This window comes from Lagenorhynchus albirostris, chromosome 2 (genome assembly GCF_949774975.1).
Source record: "Lagenorhynchus albirostris chromosome 2, mLagAlb1.1, whole genome shotgun sequence".
In the NCBI taxonomy this organism is placed as follows: Eukaryota; Metazoa; Chordata; class Mammalia; order Artiodactyla; family Delphinidae; genus Lagenorhynchus; species Lagenorhynchus albirostris.
The window spans coordinates 142,113,621-142,134,902 of NC_083096.1; the positions used below are offsets into that span (position 1 = coordinate 142,113,621).

General features: G+C 36.6%; 1 protein-coding gene across 2 annotated transcripts in view; it reads right to left on the minus strand.

The window, feature by feature from the left end:
• SCP2 (sterol carrier protein 2) overlaps positions 1–21,282 on the minus strand; it is a 164,580-nt gene that overhangs the window by 73,137 nt on the left and 70,161 nt on the right. For both annotated transcript variants that reach the window (XM_060140057.1, XM_060140058.1), the window contains one exon: positions 8,521–8,628. In XM_060140057.1, the coding sequence (XP_059996040.1) occupies positions 8,521–8,628 (108 nt within the window). The remainder of the gene's footprint in view (positions 1–8,520; positions 8,629–21,282) is intronic.

Genomic DNA, 21,282 nt, shown 5'->3' on the forward strand with positions numbered 1-21,282 from the left:
AAAAATACAAAAGAAATTTTAAAAGGGGTTGACTCTGAGGAATAGAACTAAACCTAAGGAGAAAGAGAAATACTTGTTAGATGTTAAAATTTGTCCAGCACAGGGAACTCTACTCAATTCCCTGTGATGACCTATGTGGGAAAAGAATCTAAAATTGAGTGGATATATGTGTATGTATAACTGATTCACTTTGCTGTACAGCAGAAACTAACACAACACTGTAAATCAACTAGACTCCATTAAAAACTAATTTAAAAAATGTTAAAATTTGTCATCCAGCTATAATATTAAAAAGCATATGACAACCCTTTGGAGCACTATCTGGCAGTTTCTTATAAAGGTAAACATATGCTGCCCTATGACTCAGCAACTTCACTCTGAGTTACTAACCCAAGAAAAACACAAAAAGTATGTCCACAAATAGTCTTGTACAAAAATATTTATAGCATCCTTATTCATAATACCCCTAAACAGAAAAGAACCCAAATGTCCATCAACAGAAAGATGGGTAAACAAACTGATATATTTTAACAATAGAATACTATTTAGCAATAAAAAAGAATGAACTCCTGATACAAGAAAATTTTTGATAAATCTTACATTCTACTGAGTTAAAGAATCCAGACACAAAAGAGCACATATACACACTATACTGTGCCATTTATATGAAGTTCAAAGATCAGCAAAACTAATCTACCATGATAGAAGTCAATAAGTCTTAGCTTGGTTGGGGGGCAGGGTTGAAGAGTTAGAGTGGGGTGATTGAGGGAAGTTGGAGATTTACTGGAAATAGATACAATGGAACTTTCTGGGGTGATGGAAATGTTCTAATGTCTTGTTTCGGCTGGTAGTTACATGGATGTACCCAATTGTCTAAACCAATCATCCATTTAAAGATTACAATTCAATGGTTTTTAGTATATTCAGAGATATGTACAACCATCACCACAATCAATTTCAGAGCATATTCATTACCTCAAAAAGAAATTCCATACTCTTTAGCTATCTCTCCCAATCCTAGGCCACTACTAATCTGCTTTCTGTTTCTACAGATTTGCCTATTTTGGACATTTCATATAAATGAATCGTGTAATATGAGGTCTTTTGTGATTGCCTTCTTTCACATAGCAAAATGTTTTCAAGGTCCATCTATGTTGTAGCATGTATCATTACTTCATTTCTTTTATGGCCAAAGAATATACCATTGTATGAATATACCACATATTGTTTATCCATTCATCAGTTGATGACAGACATCTGGGTTGTTTCCACCTTTTGGCTACTATGAATAATGCTGCTATCAACAATTGTGTTTTTGCTAGAACTGTGCATTTTATTTTATGAAAATTATACCTCAATTTTGAGAAAGAATATGGATATGAAAAATCATATCGTTACAACAAATCGTTATTTCTGAGTGTTTTCGTGGATGACAGAATAAAAATATCTCGGAATGGCCAACAAGTCAATTATAATAAAAACATGTTCTTTCAGAGGAGAAAAAAGTTATGTGTCAATAACAACAACTAACTGAAATGTCACATTCATCTCCTGATGAAAACAGAAGTTTCCTATATGAGAGTGAGGAAGCTGTCTGAAAGGAGAATTTAAATCACTGTCTCAAATGCAAACCGTAACTCTTTAAGGCTTCAATGACCATACCATAGAAACATTTATTATCACCCTGACTACATACCATTAGCAACAAAATCAACACTGAAGTATGACCTCATTCTTTTGAGGGATAAAGGAAAAGGGTTAGTCTATTTACCAAAGGCAGAGCATAGTATTAAAATAATGTCTGTGTAGTATTGGGCACAATATTTACATAGTGGAATTGGTGCCTTGAGGCTGTCACACTAGAAGGAAAATTATTTTCTTTACAAATTAACAATCTTCTTTTCCTGAAATGGTTATAAATTATTTTACTGAGATACAAACAAGTGCTTTATTACTAGCAACAGTTAACTGGATCCATTTTGGCTTTCTTTTGTAGGAATGGTGGGAAGAGAATACTAGCAATTATTGTTTTTCTACTCTGTTTTGGGGACTCACATATTTACTCATTTGATCCACAGCACAACCCTATTAGGTAGATACTATATTTTATTCCTATTTTACAGATAAAATGACTAGGCCGAAAAGAGTGAAGAGGTTAAGATCAAAGCCATGACTTCATTCATATAGAACATATACCTGCAACTGAGGTACACCCTCTACGTATCCCTTTCCAGTCACAGCCACTACTCCTAACAGTTTATCTGCACTGCTGTTGCTACTTTCTCACTTCTAATTCTTTCCAAATTCCCATGTGCTTCCGTGCAAAACATTTCACTAAAATGGCTTCAAGGTTGCCAATGACTTGATAATAGCCAAATCCAAAGAACACTCTTCACTCTTTATCAATCTAACTTTTCTGGCCTGATCTCTAACTTTTGAAACATTCTCCTCCCTTGGATAACGGACCATTTCTTCACAACATTCTTAAACGTCTCTTCTCCACCTACACCTCTAATTTTTATACTCCTTAGGGTTTTATACTTGATCTTTGTGCTGGGTGGATGTGCCAACATGGTATTCCACATAATATTTCTCTGATTAAGAAGCTCATTTAACAGCCTAAATAAATGAAATGCAGGAATAGACTCCTGCTTACAGCGTGCACTGGGCTTACCATGTATTCTATCACCCTGAAGCAGTTGGTCTGATAGAATAATGTAAAAGCCTTTAGAAGACTCAATAATGGTGCCAGCAACACTTTGCAGGGCTGGGGAAATATCCTCCAAAATGTGGAACATGGGCTTCCCTGGTGGCGCAGTGGTTGAGAGTACGCCTGCCGATGCAGGGGACACAGGTTTGTGCCCCGGTCCGGGAAGATCCCACATGCCGCGGAGCGGCTGGGCCCGTGAGCCATGGCCGCTGAGCCTGCGCGTCCGGAGCCTGTGCTCCGCAACGGGAGAGGCCACAACAGTGAGAGGCCCGCGTACCGCAAAAAAAAAAACATGGAACATGCTCTGAATCAATGATGCTGTTTCTCCATAGCCAGGATACAAAAAGGATCAAAGGATAGAAAAGGGAGCAGTTCCTCTCACTATTATCCTAAATGATCCACTAACAACATTTTATTTGCCATTCCTGAAACTTTGGGCTCTGCTGGTTTAGAAGTCTTAGACAAAACAGTGATTACAGTGAACTGGAAGCAGAGACTGCTATCTGGACACTTAGGGTTCTTCATGACACAGAACTAATAGGCAAAGAAGGGGATTTATTGACTGGGGTGACTGACCTGATTATCATGGGAATATTGGGTTGCTACTATATAATGAGGACAAAAAGGATTAGCTTGGAACCCAAAAGTACTATGGGGTGCCTCTTAATACTCATGTCTTGTAATAAAAGTTAGTTTACTACAATAACCCAAAGAAGCAGGACTGCTAACAGCACAGACTATTCAGGAATGAAGGTTTAGTTTATTGTACCAGATGAGAAACTACAAATGAGGTACTTACTAAGGGCAAAAGCAGTATAGAATGGGTAGTGAAAGAAGGAAATTACAAATACCAGCTATCACCACCTACAAGTTGCAGAAATAAGGACTTTAATAGTGACAAGTAGCAGAAAAAGGACTTTAACAATTTAACAGGACTATCTTCCTTGCTTTGACATAAATATATCTGTATATATTAACCAAATTGCTTTTGTTTTCCTGTCTTCCATTATCTATCATCTAACATAAATGTATGTTAACAAAGATTAACTTTTTTTACACTTTCCTTTTTAGGGCAGTTTGAGGTTCATAACAAGATTTAGTAGAAAGTACAGAGATTTCCCATATTCTCCCTGTCCCCACTACGTGCATAGCTTCCCTCACTATCAACATCCTGTCCCAGAATGGATCATTTGTTACAACTGAAGAACCTACATTGACATATAATTATCACCCAAAGTCCATAGTTTACATTAGGGTTTGCTCTTGGTGTTGTATACATCTAACAAATGTAAAATGACACATAGTCACTATTAAAGCATCAAAAAAAACAGTTTCACTGCCTTAAAAATCCTTTGTGCTCTACCTAGTCAACCCTCCCTTCTCCAACTGCTGATCTTTTTACTGTCTCCATAGTTTTCCCTTTTCTAGGATATCATATAGTTGGAATCATAGAGTATGTAACCTTTTCAGAGTGGCTTTTTCACTTGGCAATAAGCATTTAAGGTTCCTCCATGCCTTTTCATCACTTGATAACCGAATTTTGGGGAAGGGCTGAATAACATTCCATTTTCTGGATGTACCACTGTTTATTTATCCATTCACCTAACGAAGGACATTTTGGTTGCATCCGAGATTTGGCAATTATGAATAAAGCTGCTATAAACATCCACGTGTAGGTTTTTGTGTAAATAAGTTTTCAACTCATTTGGGTAAAGGCCAAAGGAGTACAACTGCTGGATCCTATGGTAAAAGGATGTTCCATTTTGTAAGAATCTTCCAGCATTTGGTGGTGTTGCTGTTTTGGATTTTGGAGATTTGAATAGGTACGTAGTAGTATCTCATTGTTGTTTTAATTTGCAATTCCTTAATGACATATGATGTTGAGGATCTTTTCATATGCTTATTTGCCATTTGTATATCTTCTTTTTTTATATATATTTTATTTTATTTATTTATTTTTGGCTGCGTTGGGTCTTTGTTGCTGCGCATGGGCTTTCTCTAGTTGCGGCGAGCGGGGGCTACTCTTCCTTGAGGTGCACGGGCTCCTCACTGCAGTGGCTTCCCTCATTGTGGAACACAGGCTCTAGGTGCGCAGGCCTCAGTAGTTGTGGCTTGCAGGCTCTAGAGCACAGGCTCAGGAGTTGTGGCACACGGGCTTAGTTGCTCCACGGCATGTGGGATATTCCAGGACCAGGGCTCGAACCCATGTCCCCTGCACTGGCAGGCAGATTATTAGCCAGTGCACCAGCAGGGAAGCCCCTGTATATCTTCTTTAGACAGGTGTCTGTTTGGATCTTTTGCCCATTTTTAAATCAGATTGCTCATTTTCTTACTGTTTACTTTTAAGAGTTCTTTGGGGGCTTCCCTGGTGGCACAGTGGTTGAGAGTCTGCCTGCCGATGCAGGGGACACGGGTTCGTGCCCCAGTCCGGGAAGATCCCACATGCCGCAGAGCGGCTGGGCCCGTGGGCCATGGCCGCTGAGCCTGCGCGTCCGGAGCCTGTGCTCCGCAACGGGAGAGGCCACAACAGTGAGAGACCCGCGTACCGCAAAAAAACAAAAAAACAAAAAAAGAGTTCTTTGTATATTTTAGATAATAGTTCTTTAGCAGATGTGTCTTTTGCAAATATTCTCTCCTAGTCTGTGGCTTCCCTTCTCATTCTCTTGAACTTTAGTCTTTTTTAATCCCTCTATTCCTCCATTATTTCCTTCTTTTGTGTTAAATAGGTATTTTCTAATGTACCATTTTACTTCTTTGTCATTTCTCTTACTATGTATTTTTCAGTTATTTTCTTAGTGGTTGCTCTAGGGATTACAATTCACATTTTAATTTATAGCAATCTAGTTGTTCAAATTAATACTGACTTAATTTCAATAGCATACACAAAAAATCTGCTCCTATATAACTCTCTTCCCTCCTTCCTCCTTTGTGTTATTGTCATACAAATTATCTCTCTGTGCATTGTATAAAGCAACTCAGATTATTGCCCTTTGTAGTTGTATTTTAGATCAGATAGGAGGGGGGAAAATGTGACAAACAAAAAAATACACTTATATTGTCTTTTATATTTACCAAGGTAGTTACATTTACCAATGCTCTTTCTTTCTTCATGTGCTATTTCACTGTCTAGTGCTCTTTCATTTCAGTCTGAATGACTCTCTTTAAAATTATTTCTTATAGGGGAGGTCTGTGATAAATTCTCTCAATTTTTTAAATCTAGGAATGTCTTAACTTCTTCATTTTTTAAAGGTAGTTTCACTGAATACAGAATTCTTGGTTGGCAGCTTCTTTCATCACACTGCCTTAACGGTTACAGAAGATAAATCAGAGGTTAAGTCTTATTGGGGATCCTTTGTACGTGATGAATCACTTCTCTGTTGTTGCTTTCAATACTCTCTTTGTCTTTTGCTTCCAATGGTTTGATTATGTGTCTAGGTGTGGGTCTTTTTGAGGTATTCCTACTTGTTAAGTTTCTTGGATATGTATATTCATGCTTTCTCTTCAAGTTTAAGGAGTTTATCAGTCCTCACTTCTTCAAATATTCTTGCTGCCCTTTTTTTTCCTATCCTCTCCTTCTGGGACTATTAGTATGTATATGTTGCTACACTTTGCTAATGTCCCACAAGTCTCTGAGGCTCTGTTCATTTTTCTTCATTCTTTTTTTTTTTTCCTGTTTCGCAGACTGAATAATATCAATCGACCTATCTTAAAGTTCACCAATTTTCTTCTTCTGCCTGTTCAAATCTGGTATTGGGCCCCTCTAGTAAATTCTTCATTTCAGTTACTTTTCTCCTCAATGCCAGAATTTATTTGGTTCTTTTCTATAATTTCTATCTAGTAATTGATACTCTGTTTGGTGAAACATTATTATACTTTCTTTTACTTCTTTACTATATATAAAGAAGTAAAAGAAAGTATACTTTTATACCTTTACTTCTTTGAACATACTTAAATAGCTGATTTAAAGTCTGTCTAGCAAATATTTGGGCTACCTCAGTTTCTATGGACATTTCATTCACCAGCTTCTTCTTTTAAGCTTTTCTTTTCCTTTGGTTAATTTGTTGTTTGCTCCAGTTGTTATCGGCATCTCAGGCAGCTATGTTGTTAAACAGTTGTTGCTGATTGTTCTTGACAAATGACTCTAAGGAAAATACTGTTTACACTGGACAAGTTCTCTGTCAGGTTACATAAAGACAAGCTTTTTGAGACTGGTTTACCAGGGAACTTCCAGACAGGTCAAATAATGACAAGTCTCTGAATATGGGGCTTTGAAAGAGCTCCAACTCCATTTTGACTCCTCCAGTGCTGGGCAAAATGCTAGTTTTCACCATGATTGCAGGCTGTTGGTTTTCAAGGCTACCATGGAGCTGGAGAAAGAACTGTTACCAGAGCAAGTAAAAAATGCCACAAAGCTTGCTGTTCTTACAGAGAAAACGCTGTTGACTTGTTTTTAATAAATGCTCCCCCAGATCGCTGTAAGCCTTTGGTTAATTTCCAAAGTTCTGAAAAAGTTGAGCTTGACAATTTTTGCAAGTGTTCTTGGTAATTTTATAACAGAGTATTTTCAGATGTGGTTATTCTGCCAGTCTCAGTAACATCACTCTCGTTCACCTCATTTTAAGATTACTTTTAAAGACATTAAATTATTTAAAGCAATAATAATAGTATATTGTGGGGTTAATAATATATTTAGAAGTACGTGTATGACAATAATAGCACAAAGGATAGGAGGGGGTACATGGAAATAATCTGTTGTAAAAATCCCATACATTATAAGTGAAATTGTATGACATTATTTGAAGGTAGACTACAGTAAATTAAAGATGGATGTTGTAAATCCTAGAGCAAACACTAAAAAAAAAAAAAGAGAGAGAGAGAGAAAAAGAAATAATTCAATAGAAGAGAGAAAATAAAATACTAAAAAATACCCATTAATAAAAGATATTATGAAAAACAGAAAAGAACCAAAGAACAGACAGGACAGAAAACAAATAGCAAGGTGGCACATTATACTGCAACTGTATGTGCCTGTCTACCTATCTCTCTCTTATGCTCTATCTATGTATACCCATTTTCTCTACTAGATTATAAACTTACCTAATTTAAGTGATAAACAGAAACAAGCCAAAGTTAATTGCTGTAATAAATACCCTATAAATTCTAACTTCTCTATTTTGGAATTTATGATAATTTATAAAATTTTACTTAATATATAAGACACTATGAAAAAATACAAAACTCACCTGTCTTCATAAAATAAATCTCAGAATTTTAGTGCTAAGTTATTTCAGAAACCACTTTGTACAATTTCATTTTACAATTAAGGAAACTCAAAGTGACTAACTGACTGATAATTAATCAAAAGCATCACATGGCCAGTCAGCAGTAGAGCCATAGTAAAATTCTTATTTCATATCTTTTAGTCCAGTTCTCTCAAGAGAAAAAAATTTCTATGCAACACCAACCACATATGCAACTATATATAAATAACATGCTTATTTCAAATGATTCTTATCTAGCAGATCTAGAAACATCTTGTTAAGTTGTACACAAACTTTAAAATAATCAAACTTTTTAAAATGCCTATTGTTGAATTTAGAGTTTCAACTAATTCAAATTCTCATCAATTAATCAAGATTATTGAACTATACTATACTTAGCGAAAATCGAAGATACCGTGGCTAAATAATCATTTAAAACACTCGCTACCAAAATCAGAGAATACAATCATTCATTCAAATCAATGACCAAATCATTCACACTTATGCCAAAAATGACTTAAAAATTATAAAATCTGTGTGTATTATTACCTGTAGCTCCAAGTGGGTGTCCCTTTGAAATCAATCCACCACTAGGATTTATGACCCACTTTCCTCCATAAGTATTATCTCCTCTATCAACCAGTTTCCCACCTTGACCTATAGAAGGAAAAATAATATTCATAAATGTTAAAAATAACATCAGAGCAAATGATATGTTTGTTTTTTTTAAACTTACAGATAGCCAAGAATTTCTTGGAGCAAACATTTCTTGATGGCTCAAACTAACTTCAAATTGATACAAGCACTTCTAAAAGTGAGGTAATAAATATTGAGTAATAAAAGCTTATATTTTCAGAACACTTCCTGCATGAAACAAAGCTCCTATTAGCTCCTAAGAGCTCTCTGCTTCCAAAATTGCTACAAATATAATCGAGATTCAGAGAAACAGAAGAAAAGCATCGAAATAGATACAATACTGTAAAATAATATTAGGTTTAAAAATTCATAATTTTGACAAAATATTCATTTCCATTTCAACTGTACTATTACATTCTATATAAATATTCTTAGTAAACAACAGGGGGGAGAGGGACAGAAAAAAAAGAGCGCTTTCATGAAATGAAGGAAAATGACTGAAAATACCATTGAGCATAAATGTAAGCTTAAAAGAAAAAAATTACATCACATGCTTGGTAGCTTCAACATTCCTATCGATTCCCTGGTCATTCTTCCAGGTGGTTAAGAAGTAAATAAAAATGCATGTACTGTATAAAATATTCTTCCAGATGATATTTCTGGTAATGAGAGGTGGAATCTCCAAATGGTGGTGGTGGTGTTATCAGAGGCGGCTAATAGCTGTTACGTACTCACTCTGTGTCAGGCCTTGTTCTCATTATTTTACGTATATTTACATAATTTAATTTAATCCTCAACCCTATGAAGTAGGTACTATCATTCCCATTTTACAGATGAGGAAAGAGACACATAGATATTAAGTAACCAATCTAAGGCCAAAGTAGGGGATCTAGAATACTCAGGCAGCCTGGCTCCATAGCCTGTGTTCTTAGCCAACACATTTTATTGCCTTCAAAAACAAGAGCGTTCCTCTACTGGCAAAATGAAACATACTAATCACAGAATTTGAGATGACTTAACACTTTTAATTTGATTTTAAATCTAGGTTGTAGATTAAAAACCATCCATTGAGACATTCTTCTATTTTTTGATGTGTTTCTAACATAGAACCTGATACAAGGCTCTAGTCATAACAAGTAAACTATCTGCTATTACTGCTTTCATATTGTTAAATATTGTCACTGTACTGAGTAATAGCAGACTGAACACAAACCGACCCCAAGAAGTGAATAATTTACTGCATGATTTTCCGTAATACATACAATCCTATGAAGTATCAGAATATTCCACTGGCGAATTAACATTCCAGAAGACCTGCTTTATAAGAAATGCTAAAGTAAATTCTCTAGAAAAATTTGGATCAGCAAGAAAGAGGAAAGAACAACAGAAATAATAAATATCTGGGTAAATATAAAGGACTTTTTTCCTCTTAAGGTCTTTAAAATATGTGCAACTATTGAAAACAAAAATTATAACACTGTCTTTGGGGTTTTTTTAATGTACATAGATGTAATACATATGATAATTTAACATAAAGGTGGGTGTAAGGCAGAAGGGAATTGGTTAATGGACGTATATGTTTGCAAGGTTTCTACATTTTATGTGAAGTGGTACAATATTAATGCTAAGGAGACCCCTATAGCAGTGGTTCTCAGCCCAGAGAAATTTTGTCCCCCAGGGGACATACGGCAATGTCTGGAAACATTTTTGATTATCACAACTGTGGGGGCAGGTACTACTGGCATGTAGTGGGTAGAGGGCCAGGAATGCTGTGAAACATCCTACAATGCCCAAGCCCCACAAAAAAGAATAATCTAGCTCAAGTGTCAACAGTATTGAGGTTGAGAAACCCTGCAACCACTAAAACAAAACAAAACTAACCAAAAACTAAGCTAAGAATAAACAGATATGGCCAAAAAGCCAATACATACTAAAATGTCATACTAAAAATATTCAGATAATCCAAAAGGCAGCAGGTGAGAGAGAAAACAGAGTAACAAAAAACAAAGGAACATATAGAGGAATATGTCAACCTAAATGGTCAACCTAAAGCCTACAATATAAATATGTAATTACATTAAATGTTAATGCTCTTTAAATCACACTGCCCAACAGAAATATAATGCAAATCACATATGTACTTTAAATTTTTCTAGTATATATTTTATTTAATATATATTTTATAATGTTTAACCCAATATATCCAAAGTATTTTCATTTCAAAATGTAACCAATATAAGGACTTCCCTGGTGGCACAGTGGTTAAGAATCCACCTGTCAATGCAGGAGACAGGGGTTTGATCCCTGGTCCAGGATGATCCCACATGCTGTGGAGCAACTAAGCCCGTGTGCCACAACTACAGAGCCTGCGTTCTAGAGCCCACGCACCACAAATACTGAAGCCCACGTGCCTAGAGCCTATGCTCTACAACAAGAGAAGCCACCGCAATGAGAAGCCCGCACACTGCAACAAAGAGTAGCCCCCGCTCGCCGCAACTAGAGAAAGCCCGCACACAGCAACGAAGACCTAACACAGGCAAAAATAAATTTTTTTTAAAAATGTAAGCAATATAAAAAATTATTAATGAAATACTTTATATTCTATTTTTCATATTAAGTCTTCAAAATCTGATGTGTACTTCATACTTACAGCACATCTCAATTTGTACTAGCCACATTTTAAGGATTCAATAACCACATAGAGCTAGTGGCTACTGTATTAGACGACACTCTGTCAAACACTCCATTAAAAGGCAGAAACTGACAAAGTCGATAAAAAACAATACACTGCTGCCTACAAGAGACACACCTTAAATAGACAAATAAATAAGTAAATAAATAAATAAATAACCCAAATATGTCGAAAGCAAACGGATAGAAAAAGATATATCATGTAAACAGTAAGCAGAAGAAGGCTGGCATGCTATGTTAGTCAGATAAAAGACACTTCTAGACAAAGAATGTAACCAGAGATAAAGCAGAATGTTTCATAATGAAAAAAAACACAACTCATCAGGAAGACATAACAATTATAAATAAGAGAGCCTCAAAATAAATGAAGCAAAAATTGACAGAAATAAAGAAAGAAATAGTTCCACAATTGTAGTAGGAGATTCTAACACCCCTCTCTCAGCAAGTGATACAGCAAGTCAAATAAATTAGTAGAGACACAGGTCTTAAAAATTCTATCAATCACCTTGATTTAATTAACATATATAGAACACTACATCTAACAACCACAGAATCTGCATTATTTTTCAAGTGCATAAGTTCACCAATATATACCATATGCTGAGCCATAAAGTAAATTTCAATTCATTTAAAAGGATCAAAATCAAACAAAGCGTAATCTCTGACTACAGCAAAATTATAATAGACAGCAATAACAATAAGATACCTAGGAAAATTCCAAATACCTGGATATTACACAGCGCACTTCTAAATAATTACAGGTCAAAGACAAAATTAGACATTAAAGGGAATTTTTAATATTTTGAAATAAATGATAATGAATATATCAAAATCTGTGGAATGCAGCTAAAATACTGCTTAGAAGAAAACGTATAGCTTTACATACTTACACTAGAAAAGGAGAAATATCTAAAATAAATGATCTGAGGATCTATCATAAGAAACTTAAAGCAAAGCAAAACCAAACAAAAAAAAGTAAACCCAAAGTAAGTTAAAGGAAGTAAATAATAAAGAGCAGAGATCAGTGAAATGGAGGGGGAAAAAAAGACAGTAACAAAGGCAAAAGCTGATTCTTTGTAAAGCTCAACAAAATTGACAAACTTCTAGCTAGACAGATGAAGAAAAAAAGGAGAAAGAACAAAACCCATCAATATCAGGAATTAAAAAAAAAAGGTTATCACCATAGATTCTATAGACATTAAAAGGATACTAAGAGAATACTTTGAACAACTTCAGTGAAGAAATTTGGCTACTTAAATAAAACTGACAATTTTCTTGAAAAATATATCTTACCAAAATTAATAGGTACAGGAAGAAACAAAAATTATAGATCAGACCTTCAAGATGGCAAAGGAGTAAGATGTGGAGATCACCTTCCTCCCCACAAATACATCAGAAATACATCTACATGTGGAACAACTCCTACAGAACACCTACTGAACACTGGCAGAAGACCTCAGAATTCCCAAAAGGCAAGAAACTCCCCATGTACCTGGGTAGGGCAAAAAAAAAAGGAAAAACAGACACAAAAGAATGGGGACGGGACCTGCACCTTTGGGAGGGAGCTGTGAGAGAGGAAAGGTTTCCACACCAGGAAGCCCCTTCGTGGGCGGAGAGTGAGGGTGGCGGAGCGGGGAAGCTTCAGAGCCACAGAGGAGAGCGCAGCAACAGGGGTGCGGAGGGCAAAGCGGAGAGATTCCCACACAGAGGATCGCTGCTGACCAGCACTCACCAGCCCGAGAGGCTGGTCTGCTCACCGGCTGGGACGGGTTGGGGCTGGGAGCTGAGGCTCGGGCTTCGGAGGTCAGACCCCAGGGAGAGGACTGGGGTTGGCTGTGTGAACACAGCCTGAAGGGGGCTAGTGCGCCACAGCTAGCCGGGAGGGAGTCCAGGAAAAAGTCTGGAACTGGCTAAGAGGCAAGAGACCATTGTTCCAGGGTGCGCAGAGGAGAGGGGATTCAGAGCACCACCTAAACGAGCTCCAGAAACAGGCACGAGCCACGACTATCAGTGTGGACACAAGAAACGGGCATGAAATGCTAAGGCTGCTGCTGCAGCCACCAAGAAGCCTGAGTGCAAGCACAGGTCACTATCCACACCTCCCTCCCAGGAGCCTGTGCAGCTCGCCACTGCCAGGGTCCCGGGATCCAGGGACAACTTCCCCAGGAGAACACACGGCGCACCTCAGGCTGTTGCAACATCATGGTGGCCTCTGCCGCCACAGGCTCGCCCCACATTCCGTACGCTTCCCTCCCACAAGCCTGAGTGAGCCAGAGCCCCCTGATGAGCTGCTACTTCAACCTCATTGTCATGTCTGGGCAGGGAACAGACGTCCTCAGGCAACCTACATGCAGAGGAGGGGCCAAATCCAAAGCCGAACCCCAGGAGCTGTGTGAACAAAGAAGACAAAGGGAAATTTCTCCCAGCAGCCTCAGGAGAAGCAGATTAAATCTTCACAATCAACTTGATGTACCCTGCATCTCTGGAATACCTGAATAGACAAGGAATCATCCCAAAATTGAGTTGGTGGACTTTGGGAGCAACTGTAGACTTGGGGTTTGCTTTCTGCATCTAATTTGTTTCTGGCTTTATGTTTATCTTAGTTTAGTATTTAGAGTTCATTATCATTGGTAGATTTTTTAATTGATTTTGTTGCTCTCTTCCTTTTTGTTATATATATACATTTTTTTTCCTCTTTCTCTTTTTGTGAGGGTGTATTGTGTATGCTTCTCTGTGTGATTGTGTCTATATAGCTTTGATTTTACCATTTGTCCTAGGGTTCTGTCTGTCCGTTTTTTGTGTGTTTTTTCTCTGTTTATTGTTTTTTTAGTATAGGTTTTAGTGCTTGTTATCATTGGTGGATTTGTTTTTTGGTTTGGTTGCTCTCTTCTTTCTTTCTTTTATTTTTAAAACTCTTTAACTTTTTATCTTTAATAAGTTTTTTATTGTAAAAACTTTATTTTATTTTATTTTTTTCTTTCTCTCTTTCTTTATTCTCACTTTTCTTCTGAGCCGTGTGGCTGACAGGGTCTTGGTGCTCCACCCGGGTGTCAGGCCTGTGCCTCTGAGGTGGGAGAGCTGAGTTCAGGACACTGGTCCACCAGAGACCTCCTGGCTCCACGTAATATCAAATGGCGAAAGCTCTCCCAGAGATCACCATCTCAACACTAAGACCCAGCTCCACTCAACGACGAGCAAGCTACAGTGCTGGACACCCTAAGCCAAACAACTAGCAAGACAGGAACACAACCCCACCCATTAGCAGAGAGGCTGCCTAAAATCTTAATAAGGTCACAGACACCCCAAAACACACCACGGAATAGAGTCCTGAGCATCAGAAAGACAATATCCAGCTGCATCCACCAGAACACAGGCACCAGCCCCCTCCACCAGGAAGCCTACACAAGCCACTGAACCAACCTTACCCACTGGGGGCAGACACCAAAAACAATGGGAACTATGAACCTGCAGCCTGCAAAAAGGGGACCCCAAACACAGTAAGTTAAGCAAAATGAGAAGACAGAGAAACACACAGCAGATGGAGCAAGGTAAAAACCCACCAGACCAAACAAATGAAGAGGAAATAGGTAGTCTACCTCAAAAAGAAATCAGAATAGTGATAGTAAAGATGACCCAAAATCTTGGAACTAGAATGGAGAAAATACAAGAATCGTTTAACAAGAACCTAGAAGAACTAAAGAGCAAATGAACAATGATGAACAACACAATAAATGAAATTTAAAATTCTCTAGAAGGAATCAATAGCAGAATAACTGAGGCAGAAGAATGGATAAGTGACCTGGAAGAAAAAATAGTGGAAATAACTATCACAGAGCAGAATAAAGAAAAAAGAATGAAAAGAATTGAGGACAGTCTCAGAGATCTCTGGGACAACATTAAACACACAAACATTTGAATAATACGGGTCTCAGAAGAAGAAGAGAGAAAGAAAGGGACTGAGAAAATATTTGAAGAGATTATAGTAGAAAACTTCCCTAATATGGGAAAGGAAATAATCAAGTCCAGGAAGCGCAAAGAGTCCCATACAGGATAAATCCAAGGAGAAACACGCCAAGTCACATATTAATCAAACTATCAAAAGTTAAATACAAAGAAAAAATATTAAAAGCAGCAAAGGAAAAACAACAAATAACATACAAGGAAATCCCCATAAGGTTAACAGCTGATCTTTCAGCAGAAACTCTGCAAGCCAGAAGGGAGTGGCAGGACATATTTAAAGTGTTGAAAGGGAAAAACCTACAACCAAGATTACTCTACCCAGCAAGGATCTCATGCAGATTTGACAGAGAAATTAAAAACTTTACAGACAAGAAAAAGCTAAGAGAATTCAGCACCACCAAACCAGCTTTACAACAAATGCCAAAGGAACTTCTCTAGGCAGGAAACACAAGAGAAGGAAAGACCTACAATAACAAACCCAAAACAATCAAGAATATGGTAATAGGAACATACATATTGATAACTACCTTAAATGTAAATGGATTAAATGCTCCAACCAAAAGACACAGACTGGCTGAATGGATACAAAAATGAGACCCATATGTATGCTGTCTACAAGAGACCCACTTCAGACCTAGGGACACATACAGACTAAAAGTGAAGGGATGGAAAAAGATATTCCATTCAAATGGAAATCAAAAGAACGCTGGAGTAGCAATTCCCATATCAGACAAAATAGACTTTAAAATAAAGACTATTATAAGAGACAAAGAAGGACACTACATAATGATGAAGGGATCAATCCAAGAAGAAGATATAACAATTGTAAGTATTTATGTACCCAACATAGGAGCACCTCAATAGATAGGCAAATGCTAACAGCCCATAAAAGGGGAAATTGACAGTAACACAATCACAGTAGGGGACTTTAACACCCCACTTTCACCAATGGACAGATCATCCAAAATGAAAATAAATAAGGAAACACAAGCTTTAAATGACACATTAAACAAGTTGGACTTAATTGATATTTATGGGACATTCCATCCAAAAATAACAGAATACCCTTTCTTCTCAAGTGCTCATGGAACATTATCCAGGATAGATCATATCTTGGGTAACAAATCAAGCCTTGGTAAATTTAAGAGAACTGAAATCGTATCAAGTATCTTTTCCGACCACAACGCTATGAGACTAGATATCAATTACAGGAAAAAATATGTAAAAAATACAAACACATGGAGGCTAAACAATACACTACTAAATAACCAAGAGCTCACTGGAGAAATCAAAGAGGAAATCAAAAATACCTAGAGACAATGAAAACACGATGACCCAAAACCTATGGGATGCAGCAAAAGCAGTTCTAAGAGGGAAGTTTACAGCAATATCATCCTACCTCAAGAAACAAGAAACATCTCAAATAAACAACCTAACCTTACACCTAAAGCAATCAGAGAAAGAGGAACAAAAAACTACCAAAGTTAGCAGAAGGAAAGAAATCATAAAGATCAGATCACAAATAAATGAAAAAGAAATGAAGGAAACGGTAGCAAAGATCAATAAAACTAAAAACTGGTTATTTGAAGATAAACAAAATTGATAAGCCATTAGCCAGACTCATCAGGAAAAAAGGGAGAAGACTCAAATCAATAAAATTAGAAATGAAAAAGAATTAACAGCTGACACTGCAGAAATACAAAGGATCATGAGAGATTACTACAAGCAACTATATGCCAATAAAATGGACAACCACGAAGAAATGGACATATACTTAGTAAAGCACAACCTTCCGAGACTGAACCAGGAACAAATAGAAAATAAAAACAGGCCAATCACAAGCACTGAAATTGAAACTGTGATTAAAAACCTTCCAACAAACAAAAGCCCAGGACCAGATGGCTTCACAGGCAAATTCTACCAAACATTTAGAGAAGAGGTAACACCTATCCTTCTCAAACTCTTCCAAAATATAACAGAGGGAGGAACACTCCCAAACTCATTCTACGAGGTCACCATCACCCTGATACCAAAATCAGAAAAAGCTGTCACAAAGAAAGAAAACTATAGGCCAATATCACTGATGAATATAGATGCAAAAATCCTCAACAAAATACTAGCAAACAGAATCCAACAGCACATTAAAGGGATCATACACCATGATCAAGTTGGGTTTATCCCAGGAATGCAAGGATTCTTCAATACACACATATCAAACAGTGTGAAAAACCATATTAACAAAATGAACAAAAAACAACATGATCATCTCAATAGATGCAGAAAAAGGTTTCGACAAAATTCAACACCCATTTATGATTAAAACCCTCCAGAAAGTAGGCATAGAGGGAACTTAACTCAACATAATAAAGGCCATATATGACAGACCCACAGCCAACATCATTCTCAATGGTGAAAAACTGAAACCATTTCCTCTAAGATCAGGAACAAGACCAGGTTGTGCACTCTCACCACTATTATTCAACATAGTTTGGGAAGTTTTAGCCACAGCAATCAGAGAAGAAAAAGAAATAACAGGAATCGAAATCAGAAAAGAAGAAGTAAAGCTGTCACTGTTTGCAGATGACATGACACTATACATAGAGAACCGTAAAGATGCTACCAGAAAACTACAAGAGCTAATCAATGAATTTGGTAGAGTAGCAGGATACAAAATTAATGCACAGAAATCTCTTGCATTCCTATACACTAATGATGAAAAATCTGAAAGAGAAATTAAGGAAATATTACCATTGCAACAAAAAGAATAAAATACCTAGGAATAAACCTACTTAAGGAGACAAAAGACCTGTATCCAGAAATCTGTAAGACTGATGAAAGAAATGAAAGATGATACCAACAGATGGAGAGGTATACCATGTTCTTGGATTGGAAGAATCAACATTGTGAAAATGACTATATTACCCCAAGCAATCTACAGATTCAATGCAATCCCTATCAAACTACCAATGGCATTTTTCAAAGAACTAAAACAAAAAATTTCACAATTTGTGTGGAAACACAAAAGACCCCGAATAGCCAAAACAATCTTGAGAAAGAAAAATGGAGCTGGAGCAATCAGGCTCCTAGACTACAGACTATACTACAAAGCCACAGTAATCAAGACAGTATGGTACTGGAACAAAATAGAAAATACAGAACAATGGAACAGTATAGAAAGCCCAGAGATAAACCTACGCACATATGGTCACCTTATTTTTGATAAAAGAAGCAAGAATATACAATGGAGAAAAGACAGCCTGTTCAATAAGTGGTGCTGGGAAAACTGGACAGCTACATGCAAAAGACTGAAATTAGAACACTCCCTAACACCATACACAAAAATAAACTCAAAATGGGTTAAAGACCTAAATGTAAGGCCAGACACTATCAAACTCTTAGAGGAAAACATAGGCAAAACACTCTATGACATAAATCACAGCAAGATCCTTTTTGACCCACCTCCTAAAGAAAGGGAAATAAAAACAAAAATAAATGGGACCTAATGAAACTTAAAAGCTTTTGCACAGCAAAGGAAACCAGAAACAAGACAAAAAGACAACCCTCAGAACAGGAGAAAATATTTGCAAATGAAGCAACTGACAAAGGATTAATCTCTAAAATATATAAACAGCTCATGCAGTTCAATCTCAAAAATACAAACAACCCAATCCAAAAATGGGCAGAAGACCTAAACAGACATTTCTCCAAAGATGATATACAGATTGCCAATAAACACATGAAAGGATGCTCAACATCACTAATCATTAGAGAAATGCAAATCAAAACTACAATGAGGTATCACCTCACACCAGTCAGAATGGCAATCATCAAAGAATCTAGAAACAATAAATGCTGGAGAGGGTGCGGAGAAAAGGGAACACTCTTGCACTGTTGGTGGGAATGTAAATTGATACAGCCACTGTGGAGAACAGTACCAACGTCCCTTAAAAAACTAAAAATAGAACTACCATATGACCCATCAATCACACTACTGGGCATATACCCTGAGAAAACCATAATTCAAAAAGAGTCATGTACCACAATGTTCATTGCAGCTCTATTTACAATAGCCAGGACATGGAAGCAACCTAAGTGTCCATCGACAGATGAATGGATAAAGAAGATGTGGCACATATATACAATGGAATATTACTCAGCTATAAAAAGAAATGAAATTGAATTATTTGTAGTGAGGTGGATGGACCCAGAGTCTGTCATACAGAATGAAGTAAGTCAGGAGAAAAATAAATACTGTATGTTAACACATATATATGGAATATAAAAAAAAAATGTTCTGAAGAACCTAGGGGCAGGACAGGAATAAAGGTGCAGATGTAGAGAATGGACTTGAGGACACGGGGAGAGGGAAGTGTAAGCTGGGACAAAGTGAGAGAGTGGCATGGACATATATACACTACCAAATGTAAAATAGATAGCTAGTGGGAAGCAGCCACATAGCACAGGGAGATCAGCTCAGTGTTTTGTGACCACCTAGAGGGGTGGGATAGGGAGGGTGGGAGGGAAATGCAAGAGGGAGGAGATATGGGGATATATGTATATGTATAGCTGAATCACTTTTTTATAAAGCAGAAACTAACACACCACTGTAAAGCAATTATACTCCTATAAAGATGTTAAAAAATAAGTAAATAAATTATAAATAGGCCTATATCTATTAAGAAATTTTAATTTATTGAAAACATCCCCCCCAAAGAAAACTTTAATCTACTTGATTATACTGGTAATGAAACAGTCAAGGAAGAACTAACACTAATCTTACAGAAACTACTTCAGCAAATAGAGAATGAGTGACCACTGCTCAATTTATTTTATGAGACTGGAATAAAACAACTTGGAAAAAAAGAAAACTACAGACAAATATCCTTCATGAATATATAAACAAATTTCATTAACAAAATGCTAGCAAATTGATTCTAACAATATATTAAAAGGTAGGATTAATCCCAGAAATATAAGGTTAGATTAACATTCAAAATTAATGTAATTCACCATGTGAAAAGAATAAAGGACAAAATCCACATAGATCATTTTAATAGATGCAGAAGAATTTTTTGAAAATTCAACACCCCTTGATGACAAAACAACAACAAAATAAAAAACCTCAGCAGGCTAAGAATAGTAAGGAACTTTCTCAACATGATAAATGGTATCAACAAAAAACCTATAGCTAACATTATACATAATGGTAAAATATTAAAGTGCATCCCCTGAGATCATGAATAAGGTAATGATGCCCACTTTCACCTCTTCTATTCAGTATGGTACTAGAGCTCACAGTCATTGCAGTAAGGTAAGAAAAAATAAAAAGATCAGAAAGGAAGACAAAAAACTGTCGTTGGCAAATGGCATGATTGTTTATATGAAAAATCACTCATAATCTGCAAAATAACAACTAGAACAAATGAATTTAGCCAAGTTACAGTTTCCAAGCTTTTTTTAATCAATTGTATTCTTATATCAGCAAACATTGGAAAATGAAGTTTAAAAAAAAAAATTATGCCAAAACCCATAAAATACCAAGGAATAAACCTAACAAAAGACACCTAAGGGCTATACTGAAAACTACAAACATTCTAATAGAAGTTAAAGGAGAGCTAAACAAATGGAAACATATACACATCTAATGGACTGGAAGATTCAACATTGTTAAGATGACAATTCTCTCTAAATCAATCTACAGACTCAATGAAAATTCCAGCAAGCTTTTTATTTTGTAGAAATTGACAAACTAATTCTAATATGTACATGGAGATGCAAAGGACCTAAAATAACCAAAATGATTTTTAAAACGAACAAAATTGGAGAACTTATCCTATCTGATATAGTATAGTATAGTAGAGTGTAGTAGAATAAACACAGTAGCCAAACTAACTTGGTATTGGTGAAAAGGTAGACATGTAGATCATTGGAATAGAACAGAGAATCCAAAAACGGACCCTCACATATATGGGCAATTTTTGACAAAGGTGCCAAGGCAATTCAATGGGGAGAGAAAAGTCCTTC